Source organism: Choloepus didactylus, chromosome 2, assembly GCF_015220235.1.
Source record: "Choloepus didactylus isolate mChoDid1 chromosome 2, mChoDid1.pri, whole genome shotgun sequence".
Lineage (NCBI taxonomy): Eukaryota > Metazoa > Chordata > Mammalia > Pilosa > Megalonychidae > Choloepus > Choloepus didactylus.
In genome coordinates this window covers 225,252,837-225,268,659 of record NC_051308.1, presented here as the reverse complement: position 1 = coordinate 225,268,659, position 15,823 = coordinate 225,252,837, and the positions used below count along the sequence as shown (strand labels likewise).

The 15,823-nt window shown below is 40.2% G+C and overlaps 1 protein-coding gene across 1 annotated transcript in view; it reads left to right on the top strand.

The window, feature by feature from the left end:
- The first annotated feature begins 1,112 nt into the window (after positions 1-1,112).
- Positions 1,113-15,823, top strand: part of CLIC4 (chloride intracellular channel 4) — a 115,073-nt gene continuing 100,362 nt past the window's right edge. The window contains exon 1 of the mRNA XM_037828139.1: positions 1,113-1,359. Coding sequence (XP_037684067.1) covers positions 1,288-1,359 — 72 coding nt within the window. The 5' untranslated portion in view covers positions 1,113-1,287. The remainder of the gene's footprint in view (positions 1,360-15,823) is intronic.

Below are 15,823 nucleotides of genomic sequence, written 5' to 3'. Positions count from 1 at the left end.
GACTGAGGATATGGAGAAGAATCTATGTCTGGCTCTTTGGAAACTCATCATTCAACCCATCCTGGGAAGTGGGGAGGAGTAGCTATGAGTCAGGTATTACCGAAAGTCAGAAGAGGGGACAACTGTTTCCAGAGGAGGTGACATTTGCCCCAAGCATTCAACAGCAACAAACCTGGACCACTTGCCTACCAGCCTGGCTAAATGTATCACAGGCCCTGCTCTTAGGGGTTTCAGACCTCTGATTTGAGGGCCACCTGCATCCGATTTCTCCTGGTGCTTGTTAAAATGCGAATCCCTCCCTTTCCCTGAGAATCTGATGATGCAGGGCTGGGTGTAGCACCCAGGTGATTCCGATGCACACTCAAGTTTGCCAGGTGAATGGGGGAAGGAGATCTGTCTGGCAGCGGGGACAGTATGGACAGTGGCTTGGGAGTCCCTAATAGCCTGTAGCGCTGAACTCTGGGAGGGGAGATCCCGTCCGTGTGGAACATAGCAGGGAGTCATAAGTATTTGTTAATATTCTGGCTCCTAAGACATAAGCGACCGGAGAATCAAAAGGAAACGAAGAAGTCAGTGGAAGAAGAAAAAGATGCCTCCGAGGGGATAAAACGTAACTTTCTGAAAAGTTGTCTGGGAAAAGGAAGCGCCTCCTAACAGAGGGAGTTGGGGAGGCGGCCGTTGCCGGGAAGAGCGACGAGTCCGGGGGCCGGCAGCCACGAAGAGAGCAGGAGGTGCCTTCTCGCCTCCCCCGGCCGGCCAAAGGCAGGAGGATGAGGTCACTTGGCATAGCCCCCGCCGCAGCTGCAGAGGACCAGCCAACGCTGCGGCGGGAGGCGGTGTCAGGCTCGGGTGCCCCGGGGAATTTCCCTCCCGCCCAGTGGGAGGTGTAGCTCGGCGTCCCGCCCACCGCTCGTACCACCTCCACCCAGGCCACGCCCCACCGTGGTGGCCCCGGAGGCGCCAGAGTGGTCCACCTCCCCGTCGCCCCCGCCGAGGCCACGCCCCGGGGCTGGGGCCGCCCCTTTGCTCCGAAGAGCCTGGAGACGCCGGGCCTTGGCCCCGCCCCCAGCCCAAAGTCCCGCCCCGTCGCGCCCCGCCCAGCGGTTTGAAGCGGCTCCGGCTGCGGCCGTCTGAGAGTCGCGCGCGGGGCGTGAGGCGGTGCTGCGAGGCCGAGGTCGCTGCGAGCTCGACGCCGGGACTCTTGAAGGAAGCGCAGCGCCGCGGGAGCCGGCAGCCAGAGCAGCCTCGGAGCAGCAGCAGCCGCCGTCCGAGCCCACCAAGCCGGCCATGGCGTTGTCGATGCCACTGAACGGGCTGAAGGAGGAGGACAAAGAGCCCATCATCGAGCTCTTCGTCAAGGTGAGCGCTCGCCCCGCCGCCCAGCCCCACTGAGCCCGCGGCGTCCGGCCGGCCGCGGGGACGGTGTCCCTGGGCGCGTGGCGCCTCTCAGCCCCGGCGCCCCCAAAGCGCCCCCGCGCGGCGTCCCGCACCCGGGTTGAGGGAAGCGCTGGTCCCCGCGCCCCCGGCCCATTGTCTCGGGGCCACCCGCGCCTTCCTGCTGCCGAGGGCCCGTCCAGGGAGCCGGGGTGGGATCCGGGAGCAGCAGAAATGGGGCGGCGCCCTGGTGGGTTGGGAAGGGCCCGCTCAGTGGGGCGAGCCTCTCCCCCCGCCTCGGACCCCAGAGGCCCCCACCCCCAGGACGAGGGCGGGGGAGGGCCCTGTCACCCACCCCCACCCGCCGCTCGGCCCCCGGCCCGACCCCACCCTTCGGCCGTCCAAGTGCAGTCCGGCCCGGCAGCCGAAGCCGCGCGCCAGTCGGGAGGTGATGAATTGAACTTCTTGAAACGGTTTTTGAAAGGACGTTTTGCTCTCCGCTAGGGTGAAACTGTAACTTTAATTTTCGATGCAATCTTAATTTTTTTTTTTTTCGTTTTGTTTTTAAGGGCAGGCACTCCTGGGCGTCTGGAAAAGACCGAGATTCCCTACTCGGATTTTCCTTTCTTAGGTATTTTACCACCATCTGGTTTTCTGGTTTATCAGACGCGGAGTGTTTTGTATGATGCAACATTTTGGCTGCTCCCCTCGGTGCTGCTGCCTCGGGAAAGATTGTGCTCTGCCCTTTTGTTTTGAAAGAAAAGCTGATGAGGGAAAGAGTAACTTGCTTGGGCTTCAAAGGGTTGCTCCTGGCCGTCGTCCCCCCCCCCCCCCCGCCCCGTTCCCTTCTATTTCAGTTTTTGTATCCTGGAACTACCTTATTTGCTCACAAATTCTACCCCCTTCCTTTTCCGTTTTTTCTTTAGTATTATTAATTTTAGCAGAGGACAGAGAGTAGAAGTTATGAACATCTGGATCCATCTGTCTCCTTCAAAACTTCTTTAAAATCTGAGATTCTCTCAGTCACTTTCTTAAGAAACCAGGCTCATTAGGGCCAGGCAACATGTTGTAAAGTTAACAAGAATCTAGAACTATTTTGGTCTTTTTTTCGTGAGTTTTTATTTTAAAGAAAGGAAGACTTTGAAGGGTGTCTTTGAGAAATGGAGAGAAGAAATGATCTGCAAGTGATTGAAACTGTTTGTTTTAGGATTTTCTTTCAGACATCAGTTTTAGAAACATTTTGATCTAGGGAACTGAAACAGCAGACAGGTATAGAACACCCAGAGAATATCTTTACAGTGTCTCTGTAACTTGGGGTGGCAAATATAGTAGTACTTTGATGTTTGGAAACTTGTAGGAAGGAACCTGAAATAAGAGAAAAGAAGAAAGAAGAGAGGAAGGTAGCATGGAGCAGGATGGAATAAGGGATCAGTGTTCAAAAAATTTTGCTTAACTAGGAATAGAAAGGCATTTCCATAAACTCAAGAAGTGTATCCACTAAAAATCTAAAAAACCTGATACTTAATACTTAAAAAACCTAAAACTTCAGAAGAGATATTAAACTTAGAATAAAATAAAGTACTATCTGTTGTGGCTTCTATTTAGCATTGTACTGGAGGTCTTATCCAATATAATGAGAGAAGAAAAAGAAATGAACTAGAAGAATTAGAAAGGAAGATATCAATGCCTAATGCCCTGTTAAAATTTAAAATGTTTCGCATCCTGCTTACCGTTAGTTGTGGTAAGCTCTTTTCCTGGACTTGGTGGCAGAGAACCAGAGTTCAGGTCACAGTTCTGTCCTTATTGGCTGGGTTACCCTGGGCAAGTTGTTTTTCCTTTCTGAGGCTTATTTTCTTCATTTGTGAAATAAAAGGTAAATGTTTTCTACTGCCTTGTGATTCAGCATAGGTAAAGCTGTCCTGATAAATACCGGGATGGTTGTTTCAGAGGAGGAAAAAGGGACAGGTAAATTATGATAAAGGGTATTCTTGATTTCTTCTCAAAACCTATGTGTGGGAAATGCAAATAGGGGACAGTAACCGTTGTGAATGTAGTTATTTTGAAGGCAGTAAGGGGCAGAAGCTGCAATTCTCCAGAGTGTGTATTGAAAACATTGATAATTAATTCTGCCAAGAGGTGTTTGAGTTTGTAACAGAAAACTTTTATTTGCATTTAAAGCACATAGTATTGATAGAATTATTAGAAATTTTGGAGGGGGTTGGTTTGCAGAGGTGTGTAAAAGGATATTGGGACTACCTGTTTAGGAGCAAGCTTTAAATGTAAAAGAACTGTGCTTTCTAACTAGTGTGACTGGACTCAAAGCTACATTTTCTTCCTTGTGAATACTCTTTTTGGAGCTGTCTGCCATGAGCCTAGTGACTCCCCATCATCTGTAAAACAGTGGTTCCCCATTTTTGTTTGTTTACCCCAACACTTAGAGTGTAAGATACCATCCCATGTGTAAAAGAGGCTTTCAGTGGCTGTCATCTTCAACAGTTGAGAAGCCCTCTTCCCCACCCTGAGGGAACTGGTGGAAGGGTGTATTTTGATACACCAGCCCCAGTTGGGAACCAGCGACCAAGAGGGCAAAGTTCAAACCCTTTAGCAAGGGCATAAGGACCCTTATAATCTGACCTCTGCCAACGTTTCTAATCCAGTTTGTCCATTTACTAATTGTGTGTCCCAAGGCATGTTACTGAACCTCTCTGCCTTATCAGCACAACTGGAATATTAATAGACCAACCTCATGGGATTAAATTTGTTCCTATACATAGTATGTAATATGTTTAGAACAGTGTCTAGCACATGGTAAGCACATAAATGTTAGTTACTTGACACTTTGCACTGTAAGTGTTTTTGTGCAGGTTTCCCTTACTAGATAGACAGTAAATTCCTTGAGTGTAGATTCTGTGTACTGTTTATGGTTCATGATGACTGGAACATAGGAAGGCACCAGTGTTTGAGCTGAGGTTTCTTCCTTTTGTTTCAGAGCATTCTGCCATCAATATATGTGTCTGACCTGCTTTCAAATCAGAAACCGCTTAGATCCTGACAGTCTGAGTCAAATCTTGACCCTACTTCCAATTTTCCCTAGCCTCCAGCCTCCAAAACCCAATGTGGTTTTATCTATGCACTTCTTTTCTTCTTCCATTCCTTAGCAGTTCTAGTTTTTCATGTATCTACCATATTTTCTACCAACAATTCTTGGCTATGTTTAGAATTTGGGGAACCAAGACGTCTATATTGAATAAGAGTAAATATTAACTGTTGAACCACAAAATGGGAGAAGTTGAGAAGAGACTAGATTTTTGGATTTTTCTTTTGTGTGTGTCAGCCCTGCTCCTTCTGACACTGTTGCCTCCCCCATTCCTCACCTTAGTATAAAGTAATTGTATTTTCTCTGCAGAGTTTAGTTTTAGGGGCTGGAATTTAAACTTATTGGTATACCATTTTGAATTGAGACAGTACTATTGGCAGTAGTCACTAAGCTGCTGCAGTTGGTGTGGTGGTTGTGTAACACATAAAAATAACTTTCTTTTGAGATATTTGGCAGAGGTTTTTAACGTGCATGGACCCTGAAGCCAGATTGCTTGGTTTGAACCTGGCTTTTCGTAGTTTGACATCTGGCAAGTTCTGTAAGCTCTCACTGCCTCAGTTTCCTGACCTCTAATATCAGGATAATAATAATAACTATTTTATAGGATTGCTAACAGGTTAAATGGTAATTGATATGTATTAATTAGGGTACTCCAAAGTGCTATAATAAATGATCCCCCCATACCAATGGCTAAAATAAGACGGATGTTTCTTTCTCACCTAGTAGTTTAGGGAGGATGTTCTAGATGTTGGGGTGCTTTCCTTTTCAGAGTTGTTTAGGGACCAAGTTTCTTTCCAGCTTGTTACTCTTCCAGAGCACTGTCCTCTTTTTAATTGTCAAAGCTGACAAGCCCTGGTTGTAGCTACTGGGAAATGAAGAGTATGGAAGAGGCACACCTTCCTTAGGGCCCCAGCCCAGAAATTCCACCTGTCACTTCCTTTCACATTGTGCTGGAAAGGACGTGATCACATGGCCTCATCTAACTGCAAGAAGACTGGGAAATGTGGTATAGCCACGTACTACTTCATGTAAAGCATTGAGAACAGTGTCACGCAGTCAACACCTATTTTGTTGATGATGATAATGCTGTTCTTAAATGTGGACTTCTGATAGAATTCAGAGTGTTCTGTAAATCCTTGAAATTGTACATACAATTCTATTTGAATCTTTTTCCTGGTGGTTCTTAACCCAAGGTTAAGAACCACTGTTCTAGAAGAAGTAAATAATGGAATTTTGAGTGTCTAGAATAAATAATTCATGTAAGCAATAATTCATATAAAAGGAGGGATTGGATGACCATGTCACTTCCAGTTTTGTTTATCTATAAAGTATTTTTATACTTTATAAAGTAATAAAGTATTTACTGGGTGTAAACTAAGTGCCTAATACTGAGCTAGTTACCATGGAAGATATAAGAAATTGTTATATATTTCCTGTCTTTAGGTTTATAAATTTTATTGGAATGAACACAATATAAGGTGGTACCTGCTTAAGGAGTCAGGTGTAGTTCACATTAACTTGGGCTGGAAGATGTGGGAAAGATGTAAGTAAGTTTGACCTTGGAACACGTGGGTTGTATAGGTAGTTTGGCAGTAGCTAAAAATGAGAATGTTTGCTGCAGGGAACAGTTGGTAGATTGAAAATTTGAAAGGAGAGTTGAAAGGAGAAAGAATCAGGAATGATCAAATCCATGGTGCGGGAGAAAAGTTATTTAGAACTAGAAGATGAGACTTAAAATCTAAGGTTTTTGCTTATATATTACAGTTTTCCTAGCCTTGTCCATCTTCTATACTTCTTTATTTTCTGATTGCTGTTCTTTCAACAAAATACAGCAATTGAGAAGGTGTGAATGCACTGTAGAGATGGGCAGACCCTTGGCTATTTTGCTAGTGTAAAGTGAGAGTTCTTTATTTTTTGTTTCAAGGGCAGGCTTCAACCCTCTTTTTGTTTTTTAAACACAGAGCAAATGAAATAAATTTTCTGTAGGAAATGATGCTGATAATTTTGTTGTAATAACTGTACAAAAAATATCTCAATATCAAGTCAGTGTTAACTTGGATCTAATAGATTTGCCATTTATTTGCGGTTTCCATGGGAAAATTTAAGAGGTAGAAATAGAAATAAACATAAAATGTGAAGTTAATGGAACTCTGTTTTTTTCTTGTTACTTTTTGCCTGAACTGTTCCTAAAGACCTAACGATGCTAACTTTTGGCAAAGGCCAAGGTGATTTTGGTTAAATGTAAAATTTTGAGAGAATGGGGCACAGATGGGAAGAGACAGGGCTTCTGAGCCAAGGGGACTGAACACATGAGAAACCTAATACAGCATGTACAATGAATGATAGGAAAGAGGCAATCGGGAGAACCTGTCTGTCACTGAAAGTCACAGTTGGTTTGGAAGGATGCTTAAGGAGTGCCTAGAAGCCAATAAAAGGAAGGTGAGCAAGACTTTCCCATTTCCTGTTTCATTAGAGATGTGGAGCCTCAGTGTTCTAGAGTCTTCTGAATAGGGAAGTAGTGAGTCCATAAAAGGGAAATATTAGGATGGGAAGTGTGATTAAGGCATGAATTAAGATTTTGATCAAGTAGGGGAGTAAGTTAGGATGGGTTTGCCCATTTTAGAGGCTCTTAGAGGGAATGGAAAGGGACTTTTTGAAGGAAAATAACATTCAGGTCATGATTACAAACCGTCTAAGTATGATTTAACAAACCTAAATTTAATTCAGGGCTTTAGTTTATGAATTTTCTAGGAACTTTGAATCCTGTTGTCTTTTTTGAGTCTTGGCTTTTATTCCTCAGTGCTCAGTACCGAGTACTGGTATAAGGAATACCAATTAGCCTTATTTGGATTCTGTTTTTTTCCCTTTATTTAAAATACAAAACAAAGAGACTGTATTAGTCTAATTCAAAATTTTTGAAAGTGACAATTTACTGTAGATACATGTGACTGCATTTGAAAGTTGTGCCAAAAATAGGAAGAGTATCTTAAATTTTAACATTAATGTTTGAAGAAGTAACAGTATTAAAATCAGGGCAAAGTATTGCCCTAGAAGCTGATCATGCATATATTTTGTGTTTTTAAGCTACCTGTCATAGATTTTTTGCTTTTCTTAAAGCTGAAATACAGTGTGACTCTAATTTAAGAGGAGTGTAACAGGTTTTCTTCCCTTTTTTTTTTTTGTAATCATTACCTCGGCTTTATATGTGAAATAATTCATTCTTATGAAGAAGATTTCTTTCTCATTATAGAGTTGTAAAAAGTCAGTCATCTGTAATAATGTTAAAAATTGACAAGTACTGAATTTTACCACCACGCGGCGTAACTGTGTCATAGGTGTGGGAGAAGAAAAAATACCAGAATCTCAGCAAACACTGGTGAATACAAAACAAACAATTATATGAAAGCTGAGGTAATTAAGTTCTAAGCATTTATGAGTCCTCTGTATGTTTTCTTCTACTAACAACCAAGTACTTTATTTTGTAGGTAGAGACCAGGTAGTATTTTATAGGTAGAGACCAGGTAGAGATTACTGTAGGATATATTCAGAAAGGTTGCTAGAGTGAATGTTGATTAAAATGTAAAGGCAAATCAAATTAGACTGTTGTGCTCCTTCAGAGAAGAGTGGTAGCTGTGAGACTACATGGACTAATAGGGAGAAAAAGAAGGTGGTTAGACTTAAAAATGGAAATTTTGGCATTAAACATGACATATTCCCAAGACTGAATTGAGACATAAACTTCTGAAGAGTATGCAGTTTTATATTACTCAATGTTCAAGGTTATAGCATTTTAAATAAATACAGGAGTCCAAAATTTTGGTTTAACATTATTTTGGAGTTGTCAGTTCTTCATTAAAGCATATAAAAATTATTGTTGGCCACAGACTTTTGTAATTGTCCGTAGGGTCCTTGATTACAAAAACACCTTTTTAAAATGACTTAGCATAGTAGTATTTAAACTTATTTTGTTTTTAGTTTAAATATTGGCTTAAATTTGAAAATAGTCATCTCCTTTCTGCTTTCTAGTATATTTACATGTATGTATTACACTCTTTTAAAAGTGTTTTATCTCCATTATAAAATCTGCCATGTTTACTGTAGAATATTTAGAAAACACAGAAAAGCACAAATAAAATAAAAATTAAAATTACAACCTTCTAGAAACGATTGCTTTTGCTCTTTTGTTGTATGTCCTAGTCTTTTTCATAAACTTGCATGAATTATTGATGAGAGTTTATATACTATTATTTAATGTTCTTCATGGCGGCAGAATACTTGGGTGAATGAAAACTGAAATGCAATCTAATATGTATTGAGTGAGTTGGTTTGAAGAAAGTTTACGTAGGTCTTTAAGCATTTATTGTCCTAACAGCACAAGAAGAGCATTTACCCTGTTTATTTGCTGGAAGGAAGCAAGTTTTTATGTTGGGAAATCTGCCAGTGCCTAGCCTTGCTCATGAAATAGGTATTGATTAAAGTTGAGGGTAGGTCCTCCCTTTGTGCTCCTTAGGAGAAAACTGTTCTAAAAATACAAATTATTTTATATTTTTAATTTCTTGCCTCAATATCTGAGTAATGGGTAAGATATGCCCATTTTACAGCTGGAGGATATGAGATAAAATCTTTGCTTAGGAACAGTCTAGCACAGTACTGGGATCATGATAGAAGCAAACATGAATTGAATACTTTCCATGCACTAAGAGTTGAAGAGATAAAGGAATAAGAGTAGCCCTTTGTCTTCAAGGAGCTTAGAAGATAGCCTACTGGACAGTCAGGTGTGAGTAAATGAGCCATTGTTGATGGTGGTCTGCAGGATCTTAGCACCATCTTTTTTTTTTTTTCTTTTAGCGCCGTCTTTTTTCTGTAAAATATACTGCCACTTTGTCTCATGCTTTTTTAATCCAGTAGAATTAAAGCCTTAAATGATTTATGTGGCAACTGAAAAGAGATACTTGACTTAAAGGTAATTGAAATGTTTATGTTGTCTTCTAACCGGTGAAAGGAAATTAGTATTACTGAATCTAGGTGTGGGTTATCATCAGTTGTTTAAAGAAATGTATCTTTTCCCTCAGTACTTAGTTGTGTTATAGTCTGCATTTTAAATCTATCTAAAATAAAACTGATACTTCTTGCCTCAAATCTTAAATGAATCGTACTTTCCCTAGTTGTTTATTGAATTATACACAAATTCCTTGATCCCAACTTATATTTCCAGCCTTATCCCCCACTGCAGTCTGTGTTATGCCTCATATTCTAGCTAGATTGGTCCTAAACATGCCCTGTCCTTTTCTGCCTTCATGGAAGATTTTTGGTTGATGTTTCCTTCACTCGAAATACCTTTGGCCTCTCCATCCTCTTCTATCCCCAATTCCAATTCCAGCCTGTAAGAATATTATCTATTCTTCCATTCATTTATTTAAGAAATACTAAGGCACTGTTCTAGGTGCTGGGATACCTCAGTTGAACAAAGTCCCTGCCATTGTGGTGATAATATTCTAGGCAAATAAATGTGTATAAGTGATAAGTTCTATGAAAAAGAATGAAGTAGGGTAGGGAGTATAGAGAATGATGGGGGATGCTATTTTTGACTTACCAGGAGCATTCTGGTAGCCCTGTGGAGAACAGAATATAGGGAGGCAAGGGCAAAGGCCTGGAGACTAAATTAGGGAACTCTGCATTAATTCAGGCAAGAGGTGACGGTGGCTTAGATCAAGGTAGATCCAAGGTGGAGGGATGAGAAGTAGTCTGACTCTGGATATACTTCTATGGTGGAGATAACAGGATTTCATAATGGATTGGATGTGTAATGAGAGAGAAAAGAGGAGTCAAGGCTTATTCTGAGTTTTTTGTCCTGAACAACATAAACAGGGTGGATTTGCCATTAACTGAGATGGGGAAGGCTGTGGTAAGTGCTGGTTCTGGTGGAGAGGAAGTCATGAGCCTGTAGTCTAGTGGGAGAGGCTTGTGTTATAGTAATGCACAAGTAAGTCAGTGTCTAATTACTGTGAGTAAAAGAACAGGGTGTCGTTAGAAAGAATGACAGGAAACCCAATTTAGATGGATACTCAGTGAGGGCTTCTCTGAGGAAATCACATGTAGTATGAGTAATAATTAGGAGAAGAATGAGGGGGAAGAGCATTCCAGGCTGGAGGAATCAGCACATATAAAGGATAGAAATATTCAAGAAATTGAGACATCAGTGTGGCTGGAATATAGAGAACAAAAGTGGGGAGTCGAGTGAGATATAGAGGAGGAAGGAGGAAGGGGAGGAGCCCTAGATCATGGAGGTCCTTGTATGTCATGTTATGAATTTTATTATAAGTGAAAAGGACAGTTCTCCAAAGGGTTTAAGCAAAAGAGTGACATGATTAGATTTGTATCTTAAGATGTACACTTTGGTTGCTCTTTGGAGAACGGATTGAAGGGAGGCAAGAGCGGAAACGAGAGAAACTATTTGGAGACTATTGCAATCAAGAAAGATGATGTTGGCTTGGATTTGGGTGGTGATGGAGAGCAGAGAATGGATTTGAGATTCAATAGGAAGATGTTGAGGAGAAGGGAGTGTGTTTGAGAGAGAAGTATGAGAAATAACTTGCATTTCTAATTAGAATTACTGGTTGATAGAAGTTATTTTTATTGAGATAGATGAAGACAATAGAAGGGATTATCAGATGTTCAGTTTTTGACTTGAGTTTAAGATATTCTAAGATGTCAAATGGAGTTGTCCAGTAAATAGTAAGTTGGAGATACATGTTTTCTCAGAAGAAAGTCTAGTCAGGAGAGGATGTTTGGGGCTTGATGATATATATATGATATGATATTTATGTAATATTTATTTAAAGTGGATGAGAACATTCTGTGGATGAATGAAGAGTAAGGAAAATGTCCTGGACCAAGTTGTGAGGAATTTCCAACTTAGGGGTTAGGTAATGGAGAAGAAATCGGAAAAGGAGAACAAGGAGGAGTTGCAATAGAGTAGTAATAAATAGTAAGAGGAGAACTACGAGAGTGAGATGCTAAAGAAACTAGCAGAAGGTTTGGAGAAAAGAGAGAGACCAGCTGTGTCCCTGCTGTTGAGAGGTCAAGTGAGTGTCTGTTGGGTTTATCAGCCTGGGAGTCATTGGTGACCTTAGCAGTAACGTCTTTGGTGGAGTGGTGCTGGTGGGGAAGCCATAATAGAGTGGGTGGAAGGGTGAACAGAAGAAAGTGGAGTCAGTGTAAAGACAGCTCTAACAAGAAACTCCCAAGAAGAGACAGCTGGTAGCTGGAAGGGGATACGTGTCAAGAGAGGGTTTTTATTTATTTTATTATTATTATTTTTTTAATAAAAGATGAGTTATAAAAGCTTGGTGGAATGTTCATCTATCTAGAATGACCATCTGAATAGAGGAATCGTTTAATGTGTGTCCTTCAAGGATTCTCAAAAATGCTACCTGTTCAGTGAAGTCCCCCCCCAGTGGTATGTCTTTCTCCCTCACATGAACCTTCATCACAACCTTTTTAACCCCCTTTAATTACTTGAGGCCAGTAAACTTTGAGGGAGGGATTTTGTTCCCCATTTTGTATACCTCAAAGCGTCCATGTTTTTTGAAGGATCAACCAAGTCATGTTCCTCCATTTCCTTACTCTAGATGCCAAAAGCATTTTGTTACTCTACTGAATAAAGAATTGAGTTCGCATTCAAAGTTTGGCATTCAAGGTCCTTCATGGTCTATCTCCAATTAATTGAACAAACCTATATCCTGTTTCGTATGTCATACTCTTCAGCCAAATTGAGCTCTTTGTTTCCTACTCCTGTGGACTATCCTGTTTGCCTGAAGCAAGTATCCAAATGCCGTAGCATCACACCTTTTTACCACCACGTTTAGAAGGATACCTGCCATTTTCTACCTCATTCCCTGTTTGTTTAAATACTATATTATCCTTTAAGTCATATTTTAAGTGTTTCTTCCTTTATTAATCCTTCAGCATTTATATTTTATATCTCTTTTATGTGACTCTTCTATTATCTACCTCGTTTGGTGTTTTGTTTATGTCTTATTTTTGCTACAATAAAGTAAGCCCCTGTAGGGCAGGATCTCTTATCTTATTCATCTTTGTATTCACCACGACATTTGGTAGATTGTCTACTTCGTAATAGACACTCAATAAATATTTTTTATTGAATGAGTAAATGCACTTAAGTGTAATTGATAGACCTTCTGCTGATTATAGTTGGCTAAAAATATTCTTAAAAATATGCTATCCTTTGGAAAAGAGAACACATCTATTTAACAGCAATATTTGATGAGTAGTTTGACAGAAAACAAAGCATAGACTAGCTGAAATGGCTCACAGATTTGGTTATATCACCAAAAGCAAATTGATGACAGAGTAGATTTGGAGGGAGAGTTTTTACCTTTCCTTTTGTCAACTTGGTGTTTCTCAGAAGCTTTTTATTCATTTTTTTCTGGTGTGACACAATTTAAAATCTATTAAGATCATAGTTTATAGTGATAGAACCTTATTTGACTAACTTTTAAAGTATGGCACATTACTGCTTACAGTTATGTTGCTTTGCAGTTATAGAATCTTCAGAATCAAAAGCAGGGTTTTTTTTTTTTTTTTTTTTAATTCAGTTTTATTGAAATATATTGATAAACCATACAGTCATACATGGTATACAATCAACTGTTCACAGTATGATCATATAGTTATGCGTTCATCACCACAATCTATTTCTGAACATTTTCCTTACATCAGAAAGAATCAGAATAAGAATAAAAAATAAAAGTGAAAAGAGAATACCCAAACCATCCCCCCATCCCACCCTATTTGTCATTTAGTTTTTACTCCCATTTTTCTACTGATTTTTTTTCAATTTTTTAGCTTTGTTTATCAAAAAATTAAAAACAAACAGGCAAACAACAACCAAAAAAACCCCACAACATTTCAAACAAAGCAATGGATTAAGGAAAACAAATAACCTAAAATAACTACTTTGCTTCCAATATGTTCCTACCATACCCCAAGAAAATTAATAAACCATGTCCAAACAGAGGAGTAAGAAAAACAAATAATCTAAAATAACTACATTGCTTCTGACATGTTCCTACCATACCCCAAGAAAATTAACAACCCCTAAGAAAACAAAGGAATAAGAGAAAAAAAAAACCTAAAATAACTCTATTGCTTCCAACATGATCTTACTATATCCAAGAAAGTTTACAAACCATAATCATTCCTGAGCATTCCCATAACATTGAGATTACCCTCCATAGTTTATCTGTTCTTATTAGATTATCATTCCCCCTCCACTAATTGGTATCTCTAGGTCCCCTACATTCTACAGTATAAAGCATTGTACATTTTTCACAGAATTCACATTAGTGGTAACATACAATATCTCTCTTTTTGTGCCAAGCAGGGGTTTTTAAGGGTTTTCTCCTGATATTCAGACTGCAAGATTAATACCCCATAAGATAAACATTGTACATCTTTTCTCTGATCTTGGAACTAAGAACAGACTTCCCCATAAATAAAATGAAGTTTAAACATGAATAAAATCTGCCCTTCAGCATTTAGTTTGACCTCTTAAAAAACTTTTTCCCTGCTTCTGGTATCCTCTCCTGGTATTTTAAAGAATTTGTATCATTGCTTCCTTTCTATATTACAGGCAGATATCCTTTAAAATGTGGTGGTAAAAGGGTGTGATGCTAGGGCATTTGGATACTTGCCTAAATCTATTCTTTTGTCTTTTATTGAAAATATCTTGTACTCAAGCAAATTTAGGATTCACTGATAAAGCCCTAAATTCCTTTGTATTTACAAAAGAATCTGCGCACTCTCTCTCTCACTGCAACTCCCCCCCCCCCCTTAAAAAAAAAATACAGAGAAGGTACGAGTTAGTACCAGTTTAAGCTATCATTCTTTAAACAAGCCTTTACTGAGTGCCTAAGTGCCAGGAGCTGCTTTAGGCACTAGGGAAATAAAGAAAATGGGCTTACAAGCTCCAGTAGACCAGACATAAGCTATAATATAGGAAGGAATACTATACACCATCATCTTAGAGGGGAAAATAACCTTCCACAGAGTCATCATAACTCACTGCCTAGGGAGACTATGAGGTCTTTTTCATTGCTGGGAAGCTCTGGTTTGTACCTACTTAGAAGAGATGCTTATTTGCACTGACTTACTTTTGTGTTGCATTTCTCCAGTGCATGAGAGAGAAGCAATATATATAGCAGAGCATTTCATACTTAATTGTAAACGTTTGGAGTGCTTTCTGTGCTCTAGGCTGTGTTATGTGTATTACATGTAATAACTCATTTGATTGTTACTCAGTAAAATATTTGCTAAAGGGGAATGTACAGAAGCTTTCTCTTTTTTCCTTGCACAGACAGAGAGGGCTGGTTGAAAAAGAAGAGATAAAAGATCATTTGAGTGTCTGGAGAAAAAGCAAACGCCTATTAGATGCACGGAAATCTTTGTACAAAAAGCTAGAGAAAGGGGCTGAGAGGGTGATGCAAATCACCTCAGATAACAAGGGCTCAGTTCCTGTTTGCTCTTTTGATTTAGTGCCTCAAAATTACTCTTATTCTAGATTGAAGTGAAGAGATTGAAGGGAGAGTCACCTGTGTTTTGGCCCTGAGCATGTGGCTTGACAGGTCCCAGGACGGCATGCTGTAGTGGCAGTTGTTCTGATGATTCAGTGGGGACAGCGTTGCTTCAGTATACCTTGTCTAGGTTCTTTCTGTTATTTGTGAGATTTGAGATCTAAGATCCCAAATTCAGAACCAGGGGATGGTTTTTGATTTGAAGTACCATTTATATTACCTGTGTAGGCACTGAAACAGTCTGTTTTGGAGTTGAAGATTGTTAGAATTAATGTTTCAGCTAGGTAATTGAGTCAAATGGAAGATGATCTTTAGCGTTAAGTTGTCATAATGTGGTGGTTAATTAAGTGTGGTCTCTGGAACCCATGTAACTTATGTCTGAATCCTGGAGATTTAGAGCTTTTTACTTAACTTCTGTGCCTCAGCACCTCCACTGGGATAATAGTATGTATCTCTTTGGGCTTTTGCAAAGAATAAAAGTTAATACAAGAGAAGCACTTGGAACAGTGTCTGACACACAGTAGGCATCATTGCTTGTTATTCCATGAACCGTTAGGAATGCCGAGTTCAGACTGTTTGGGCCCGTGATTAGTTTGTGTTCGCTATATGTGGTTTAAATCTCCGGAGTTACTGAGAGAAGCGTCTGCCAGGCTGCCACTAAAATAGGTGGGGAACTTTTCATTCTTCATCAGAAGAGCAGGGTTAGTTAAAAAAAACAAACAAACAGAGGTTAGACTTGAACTTATTCCTGAGTTAA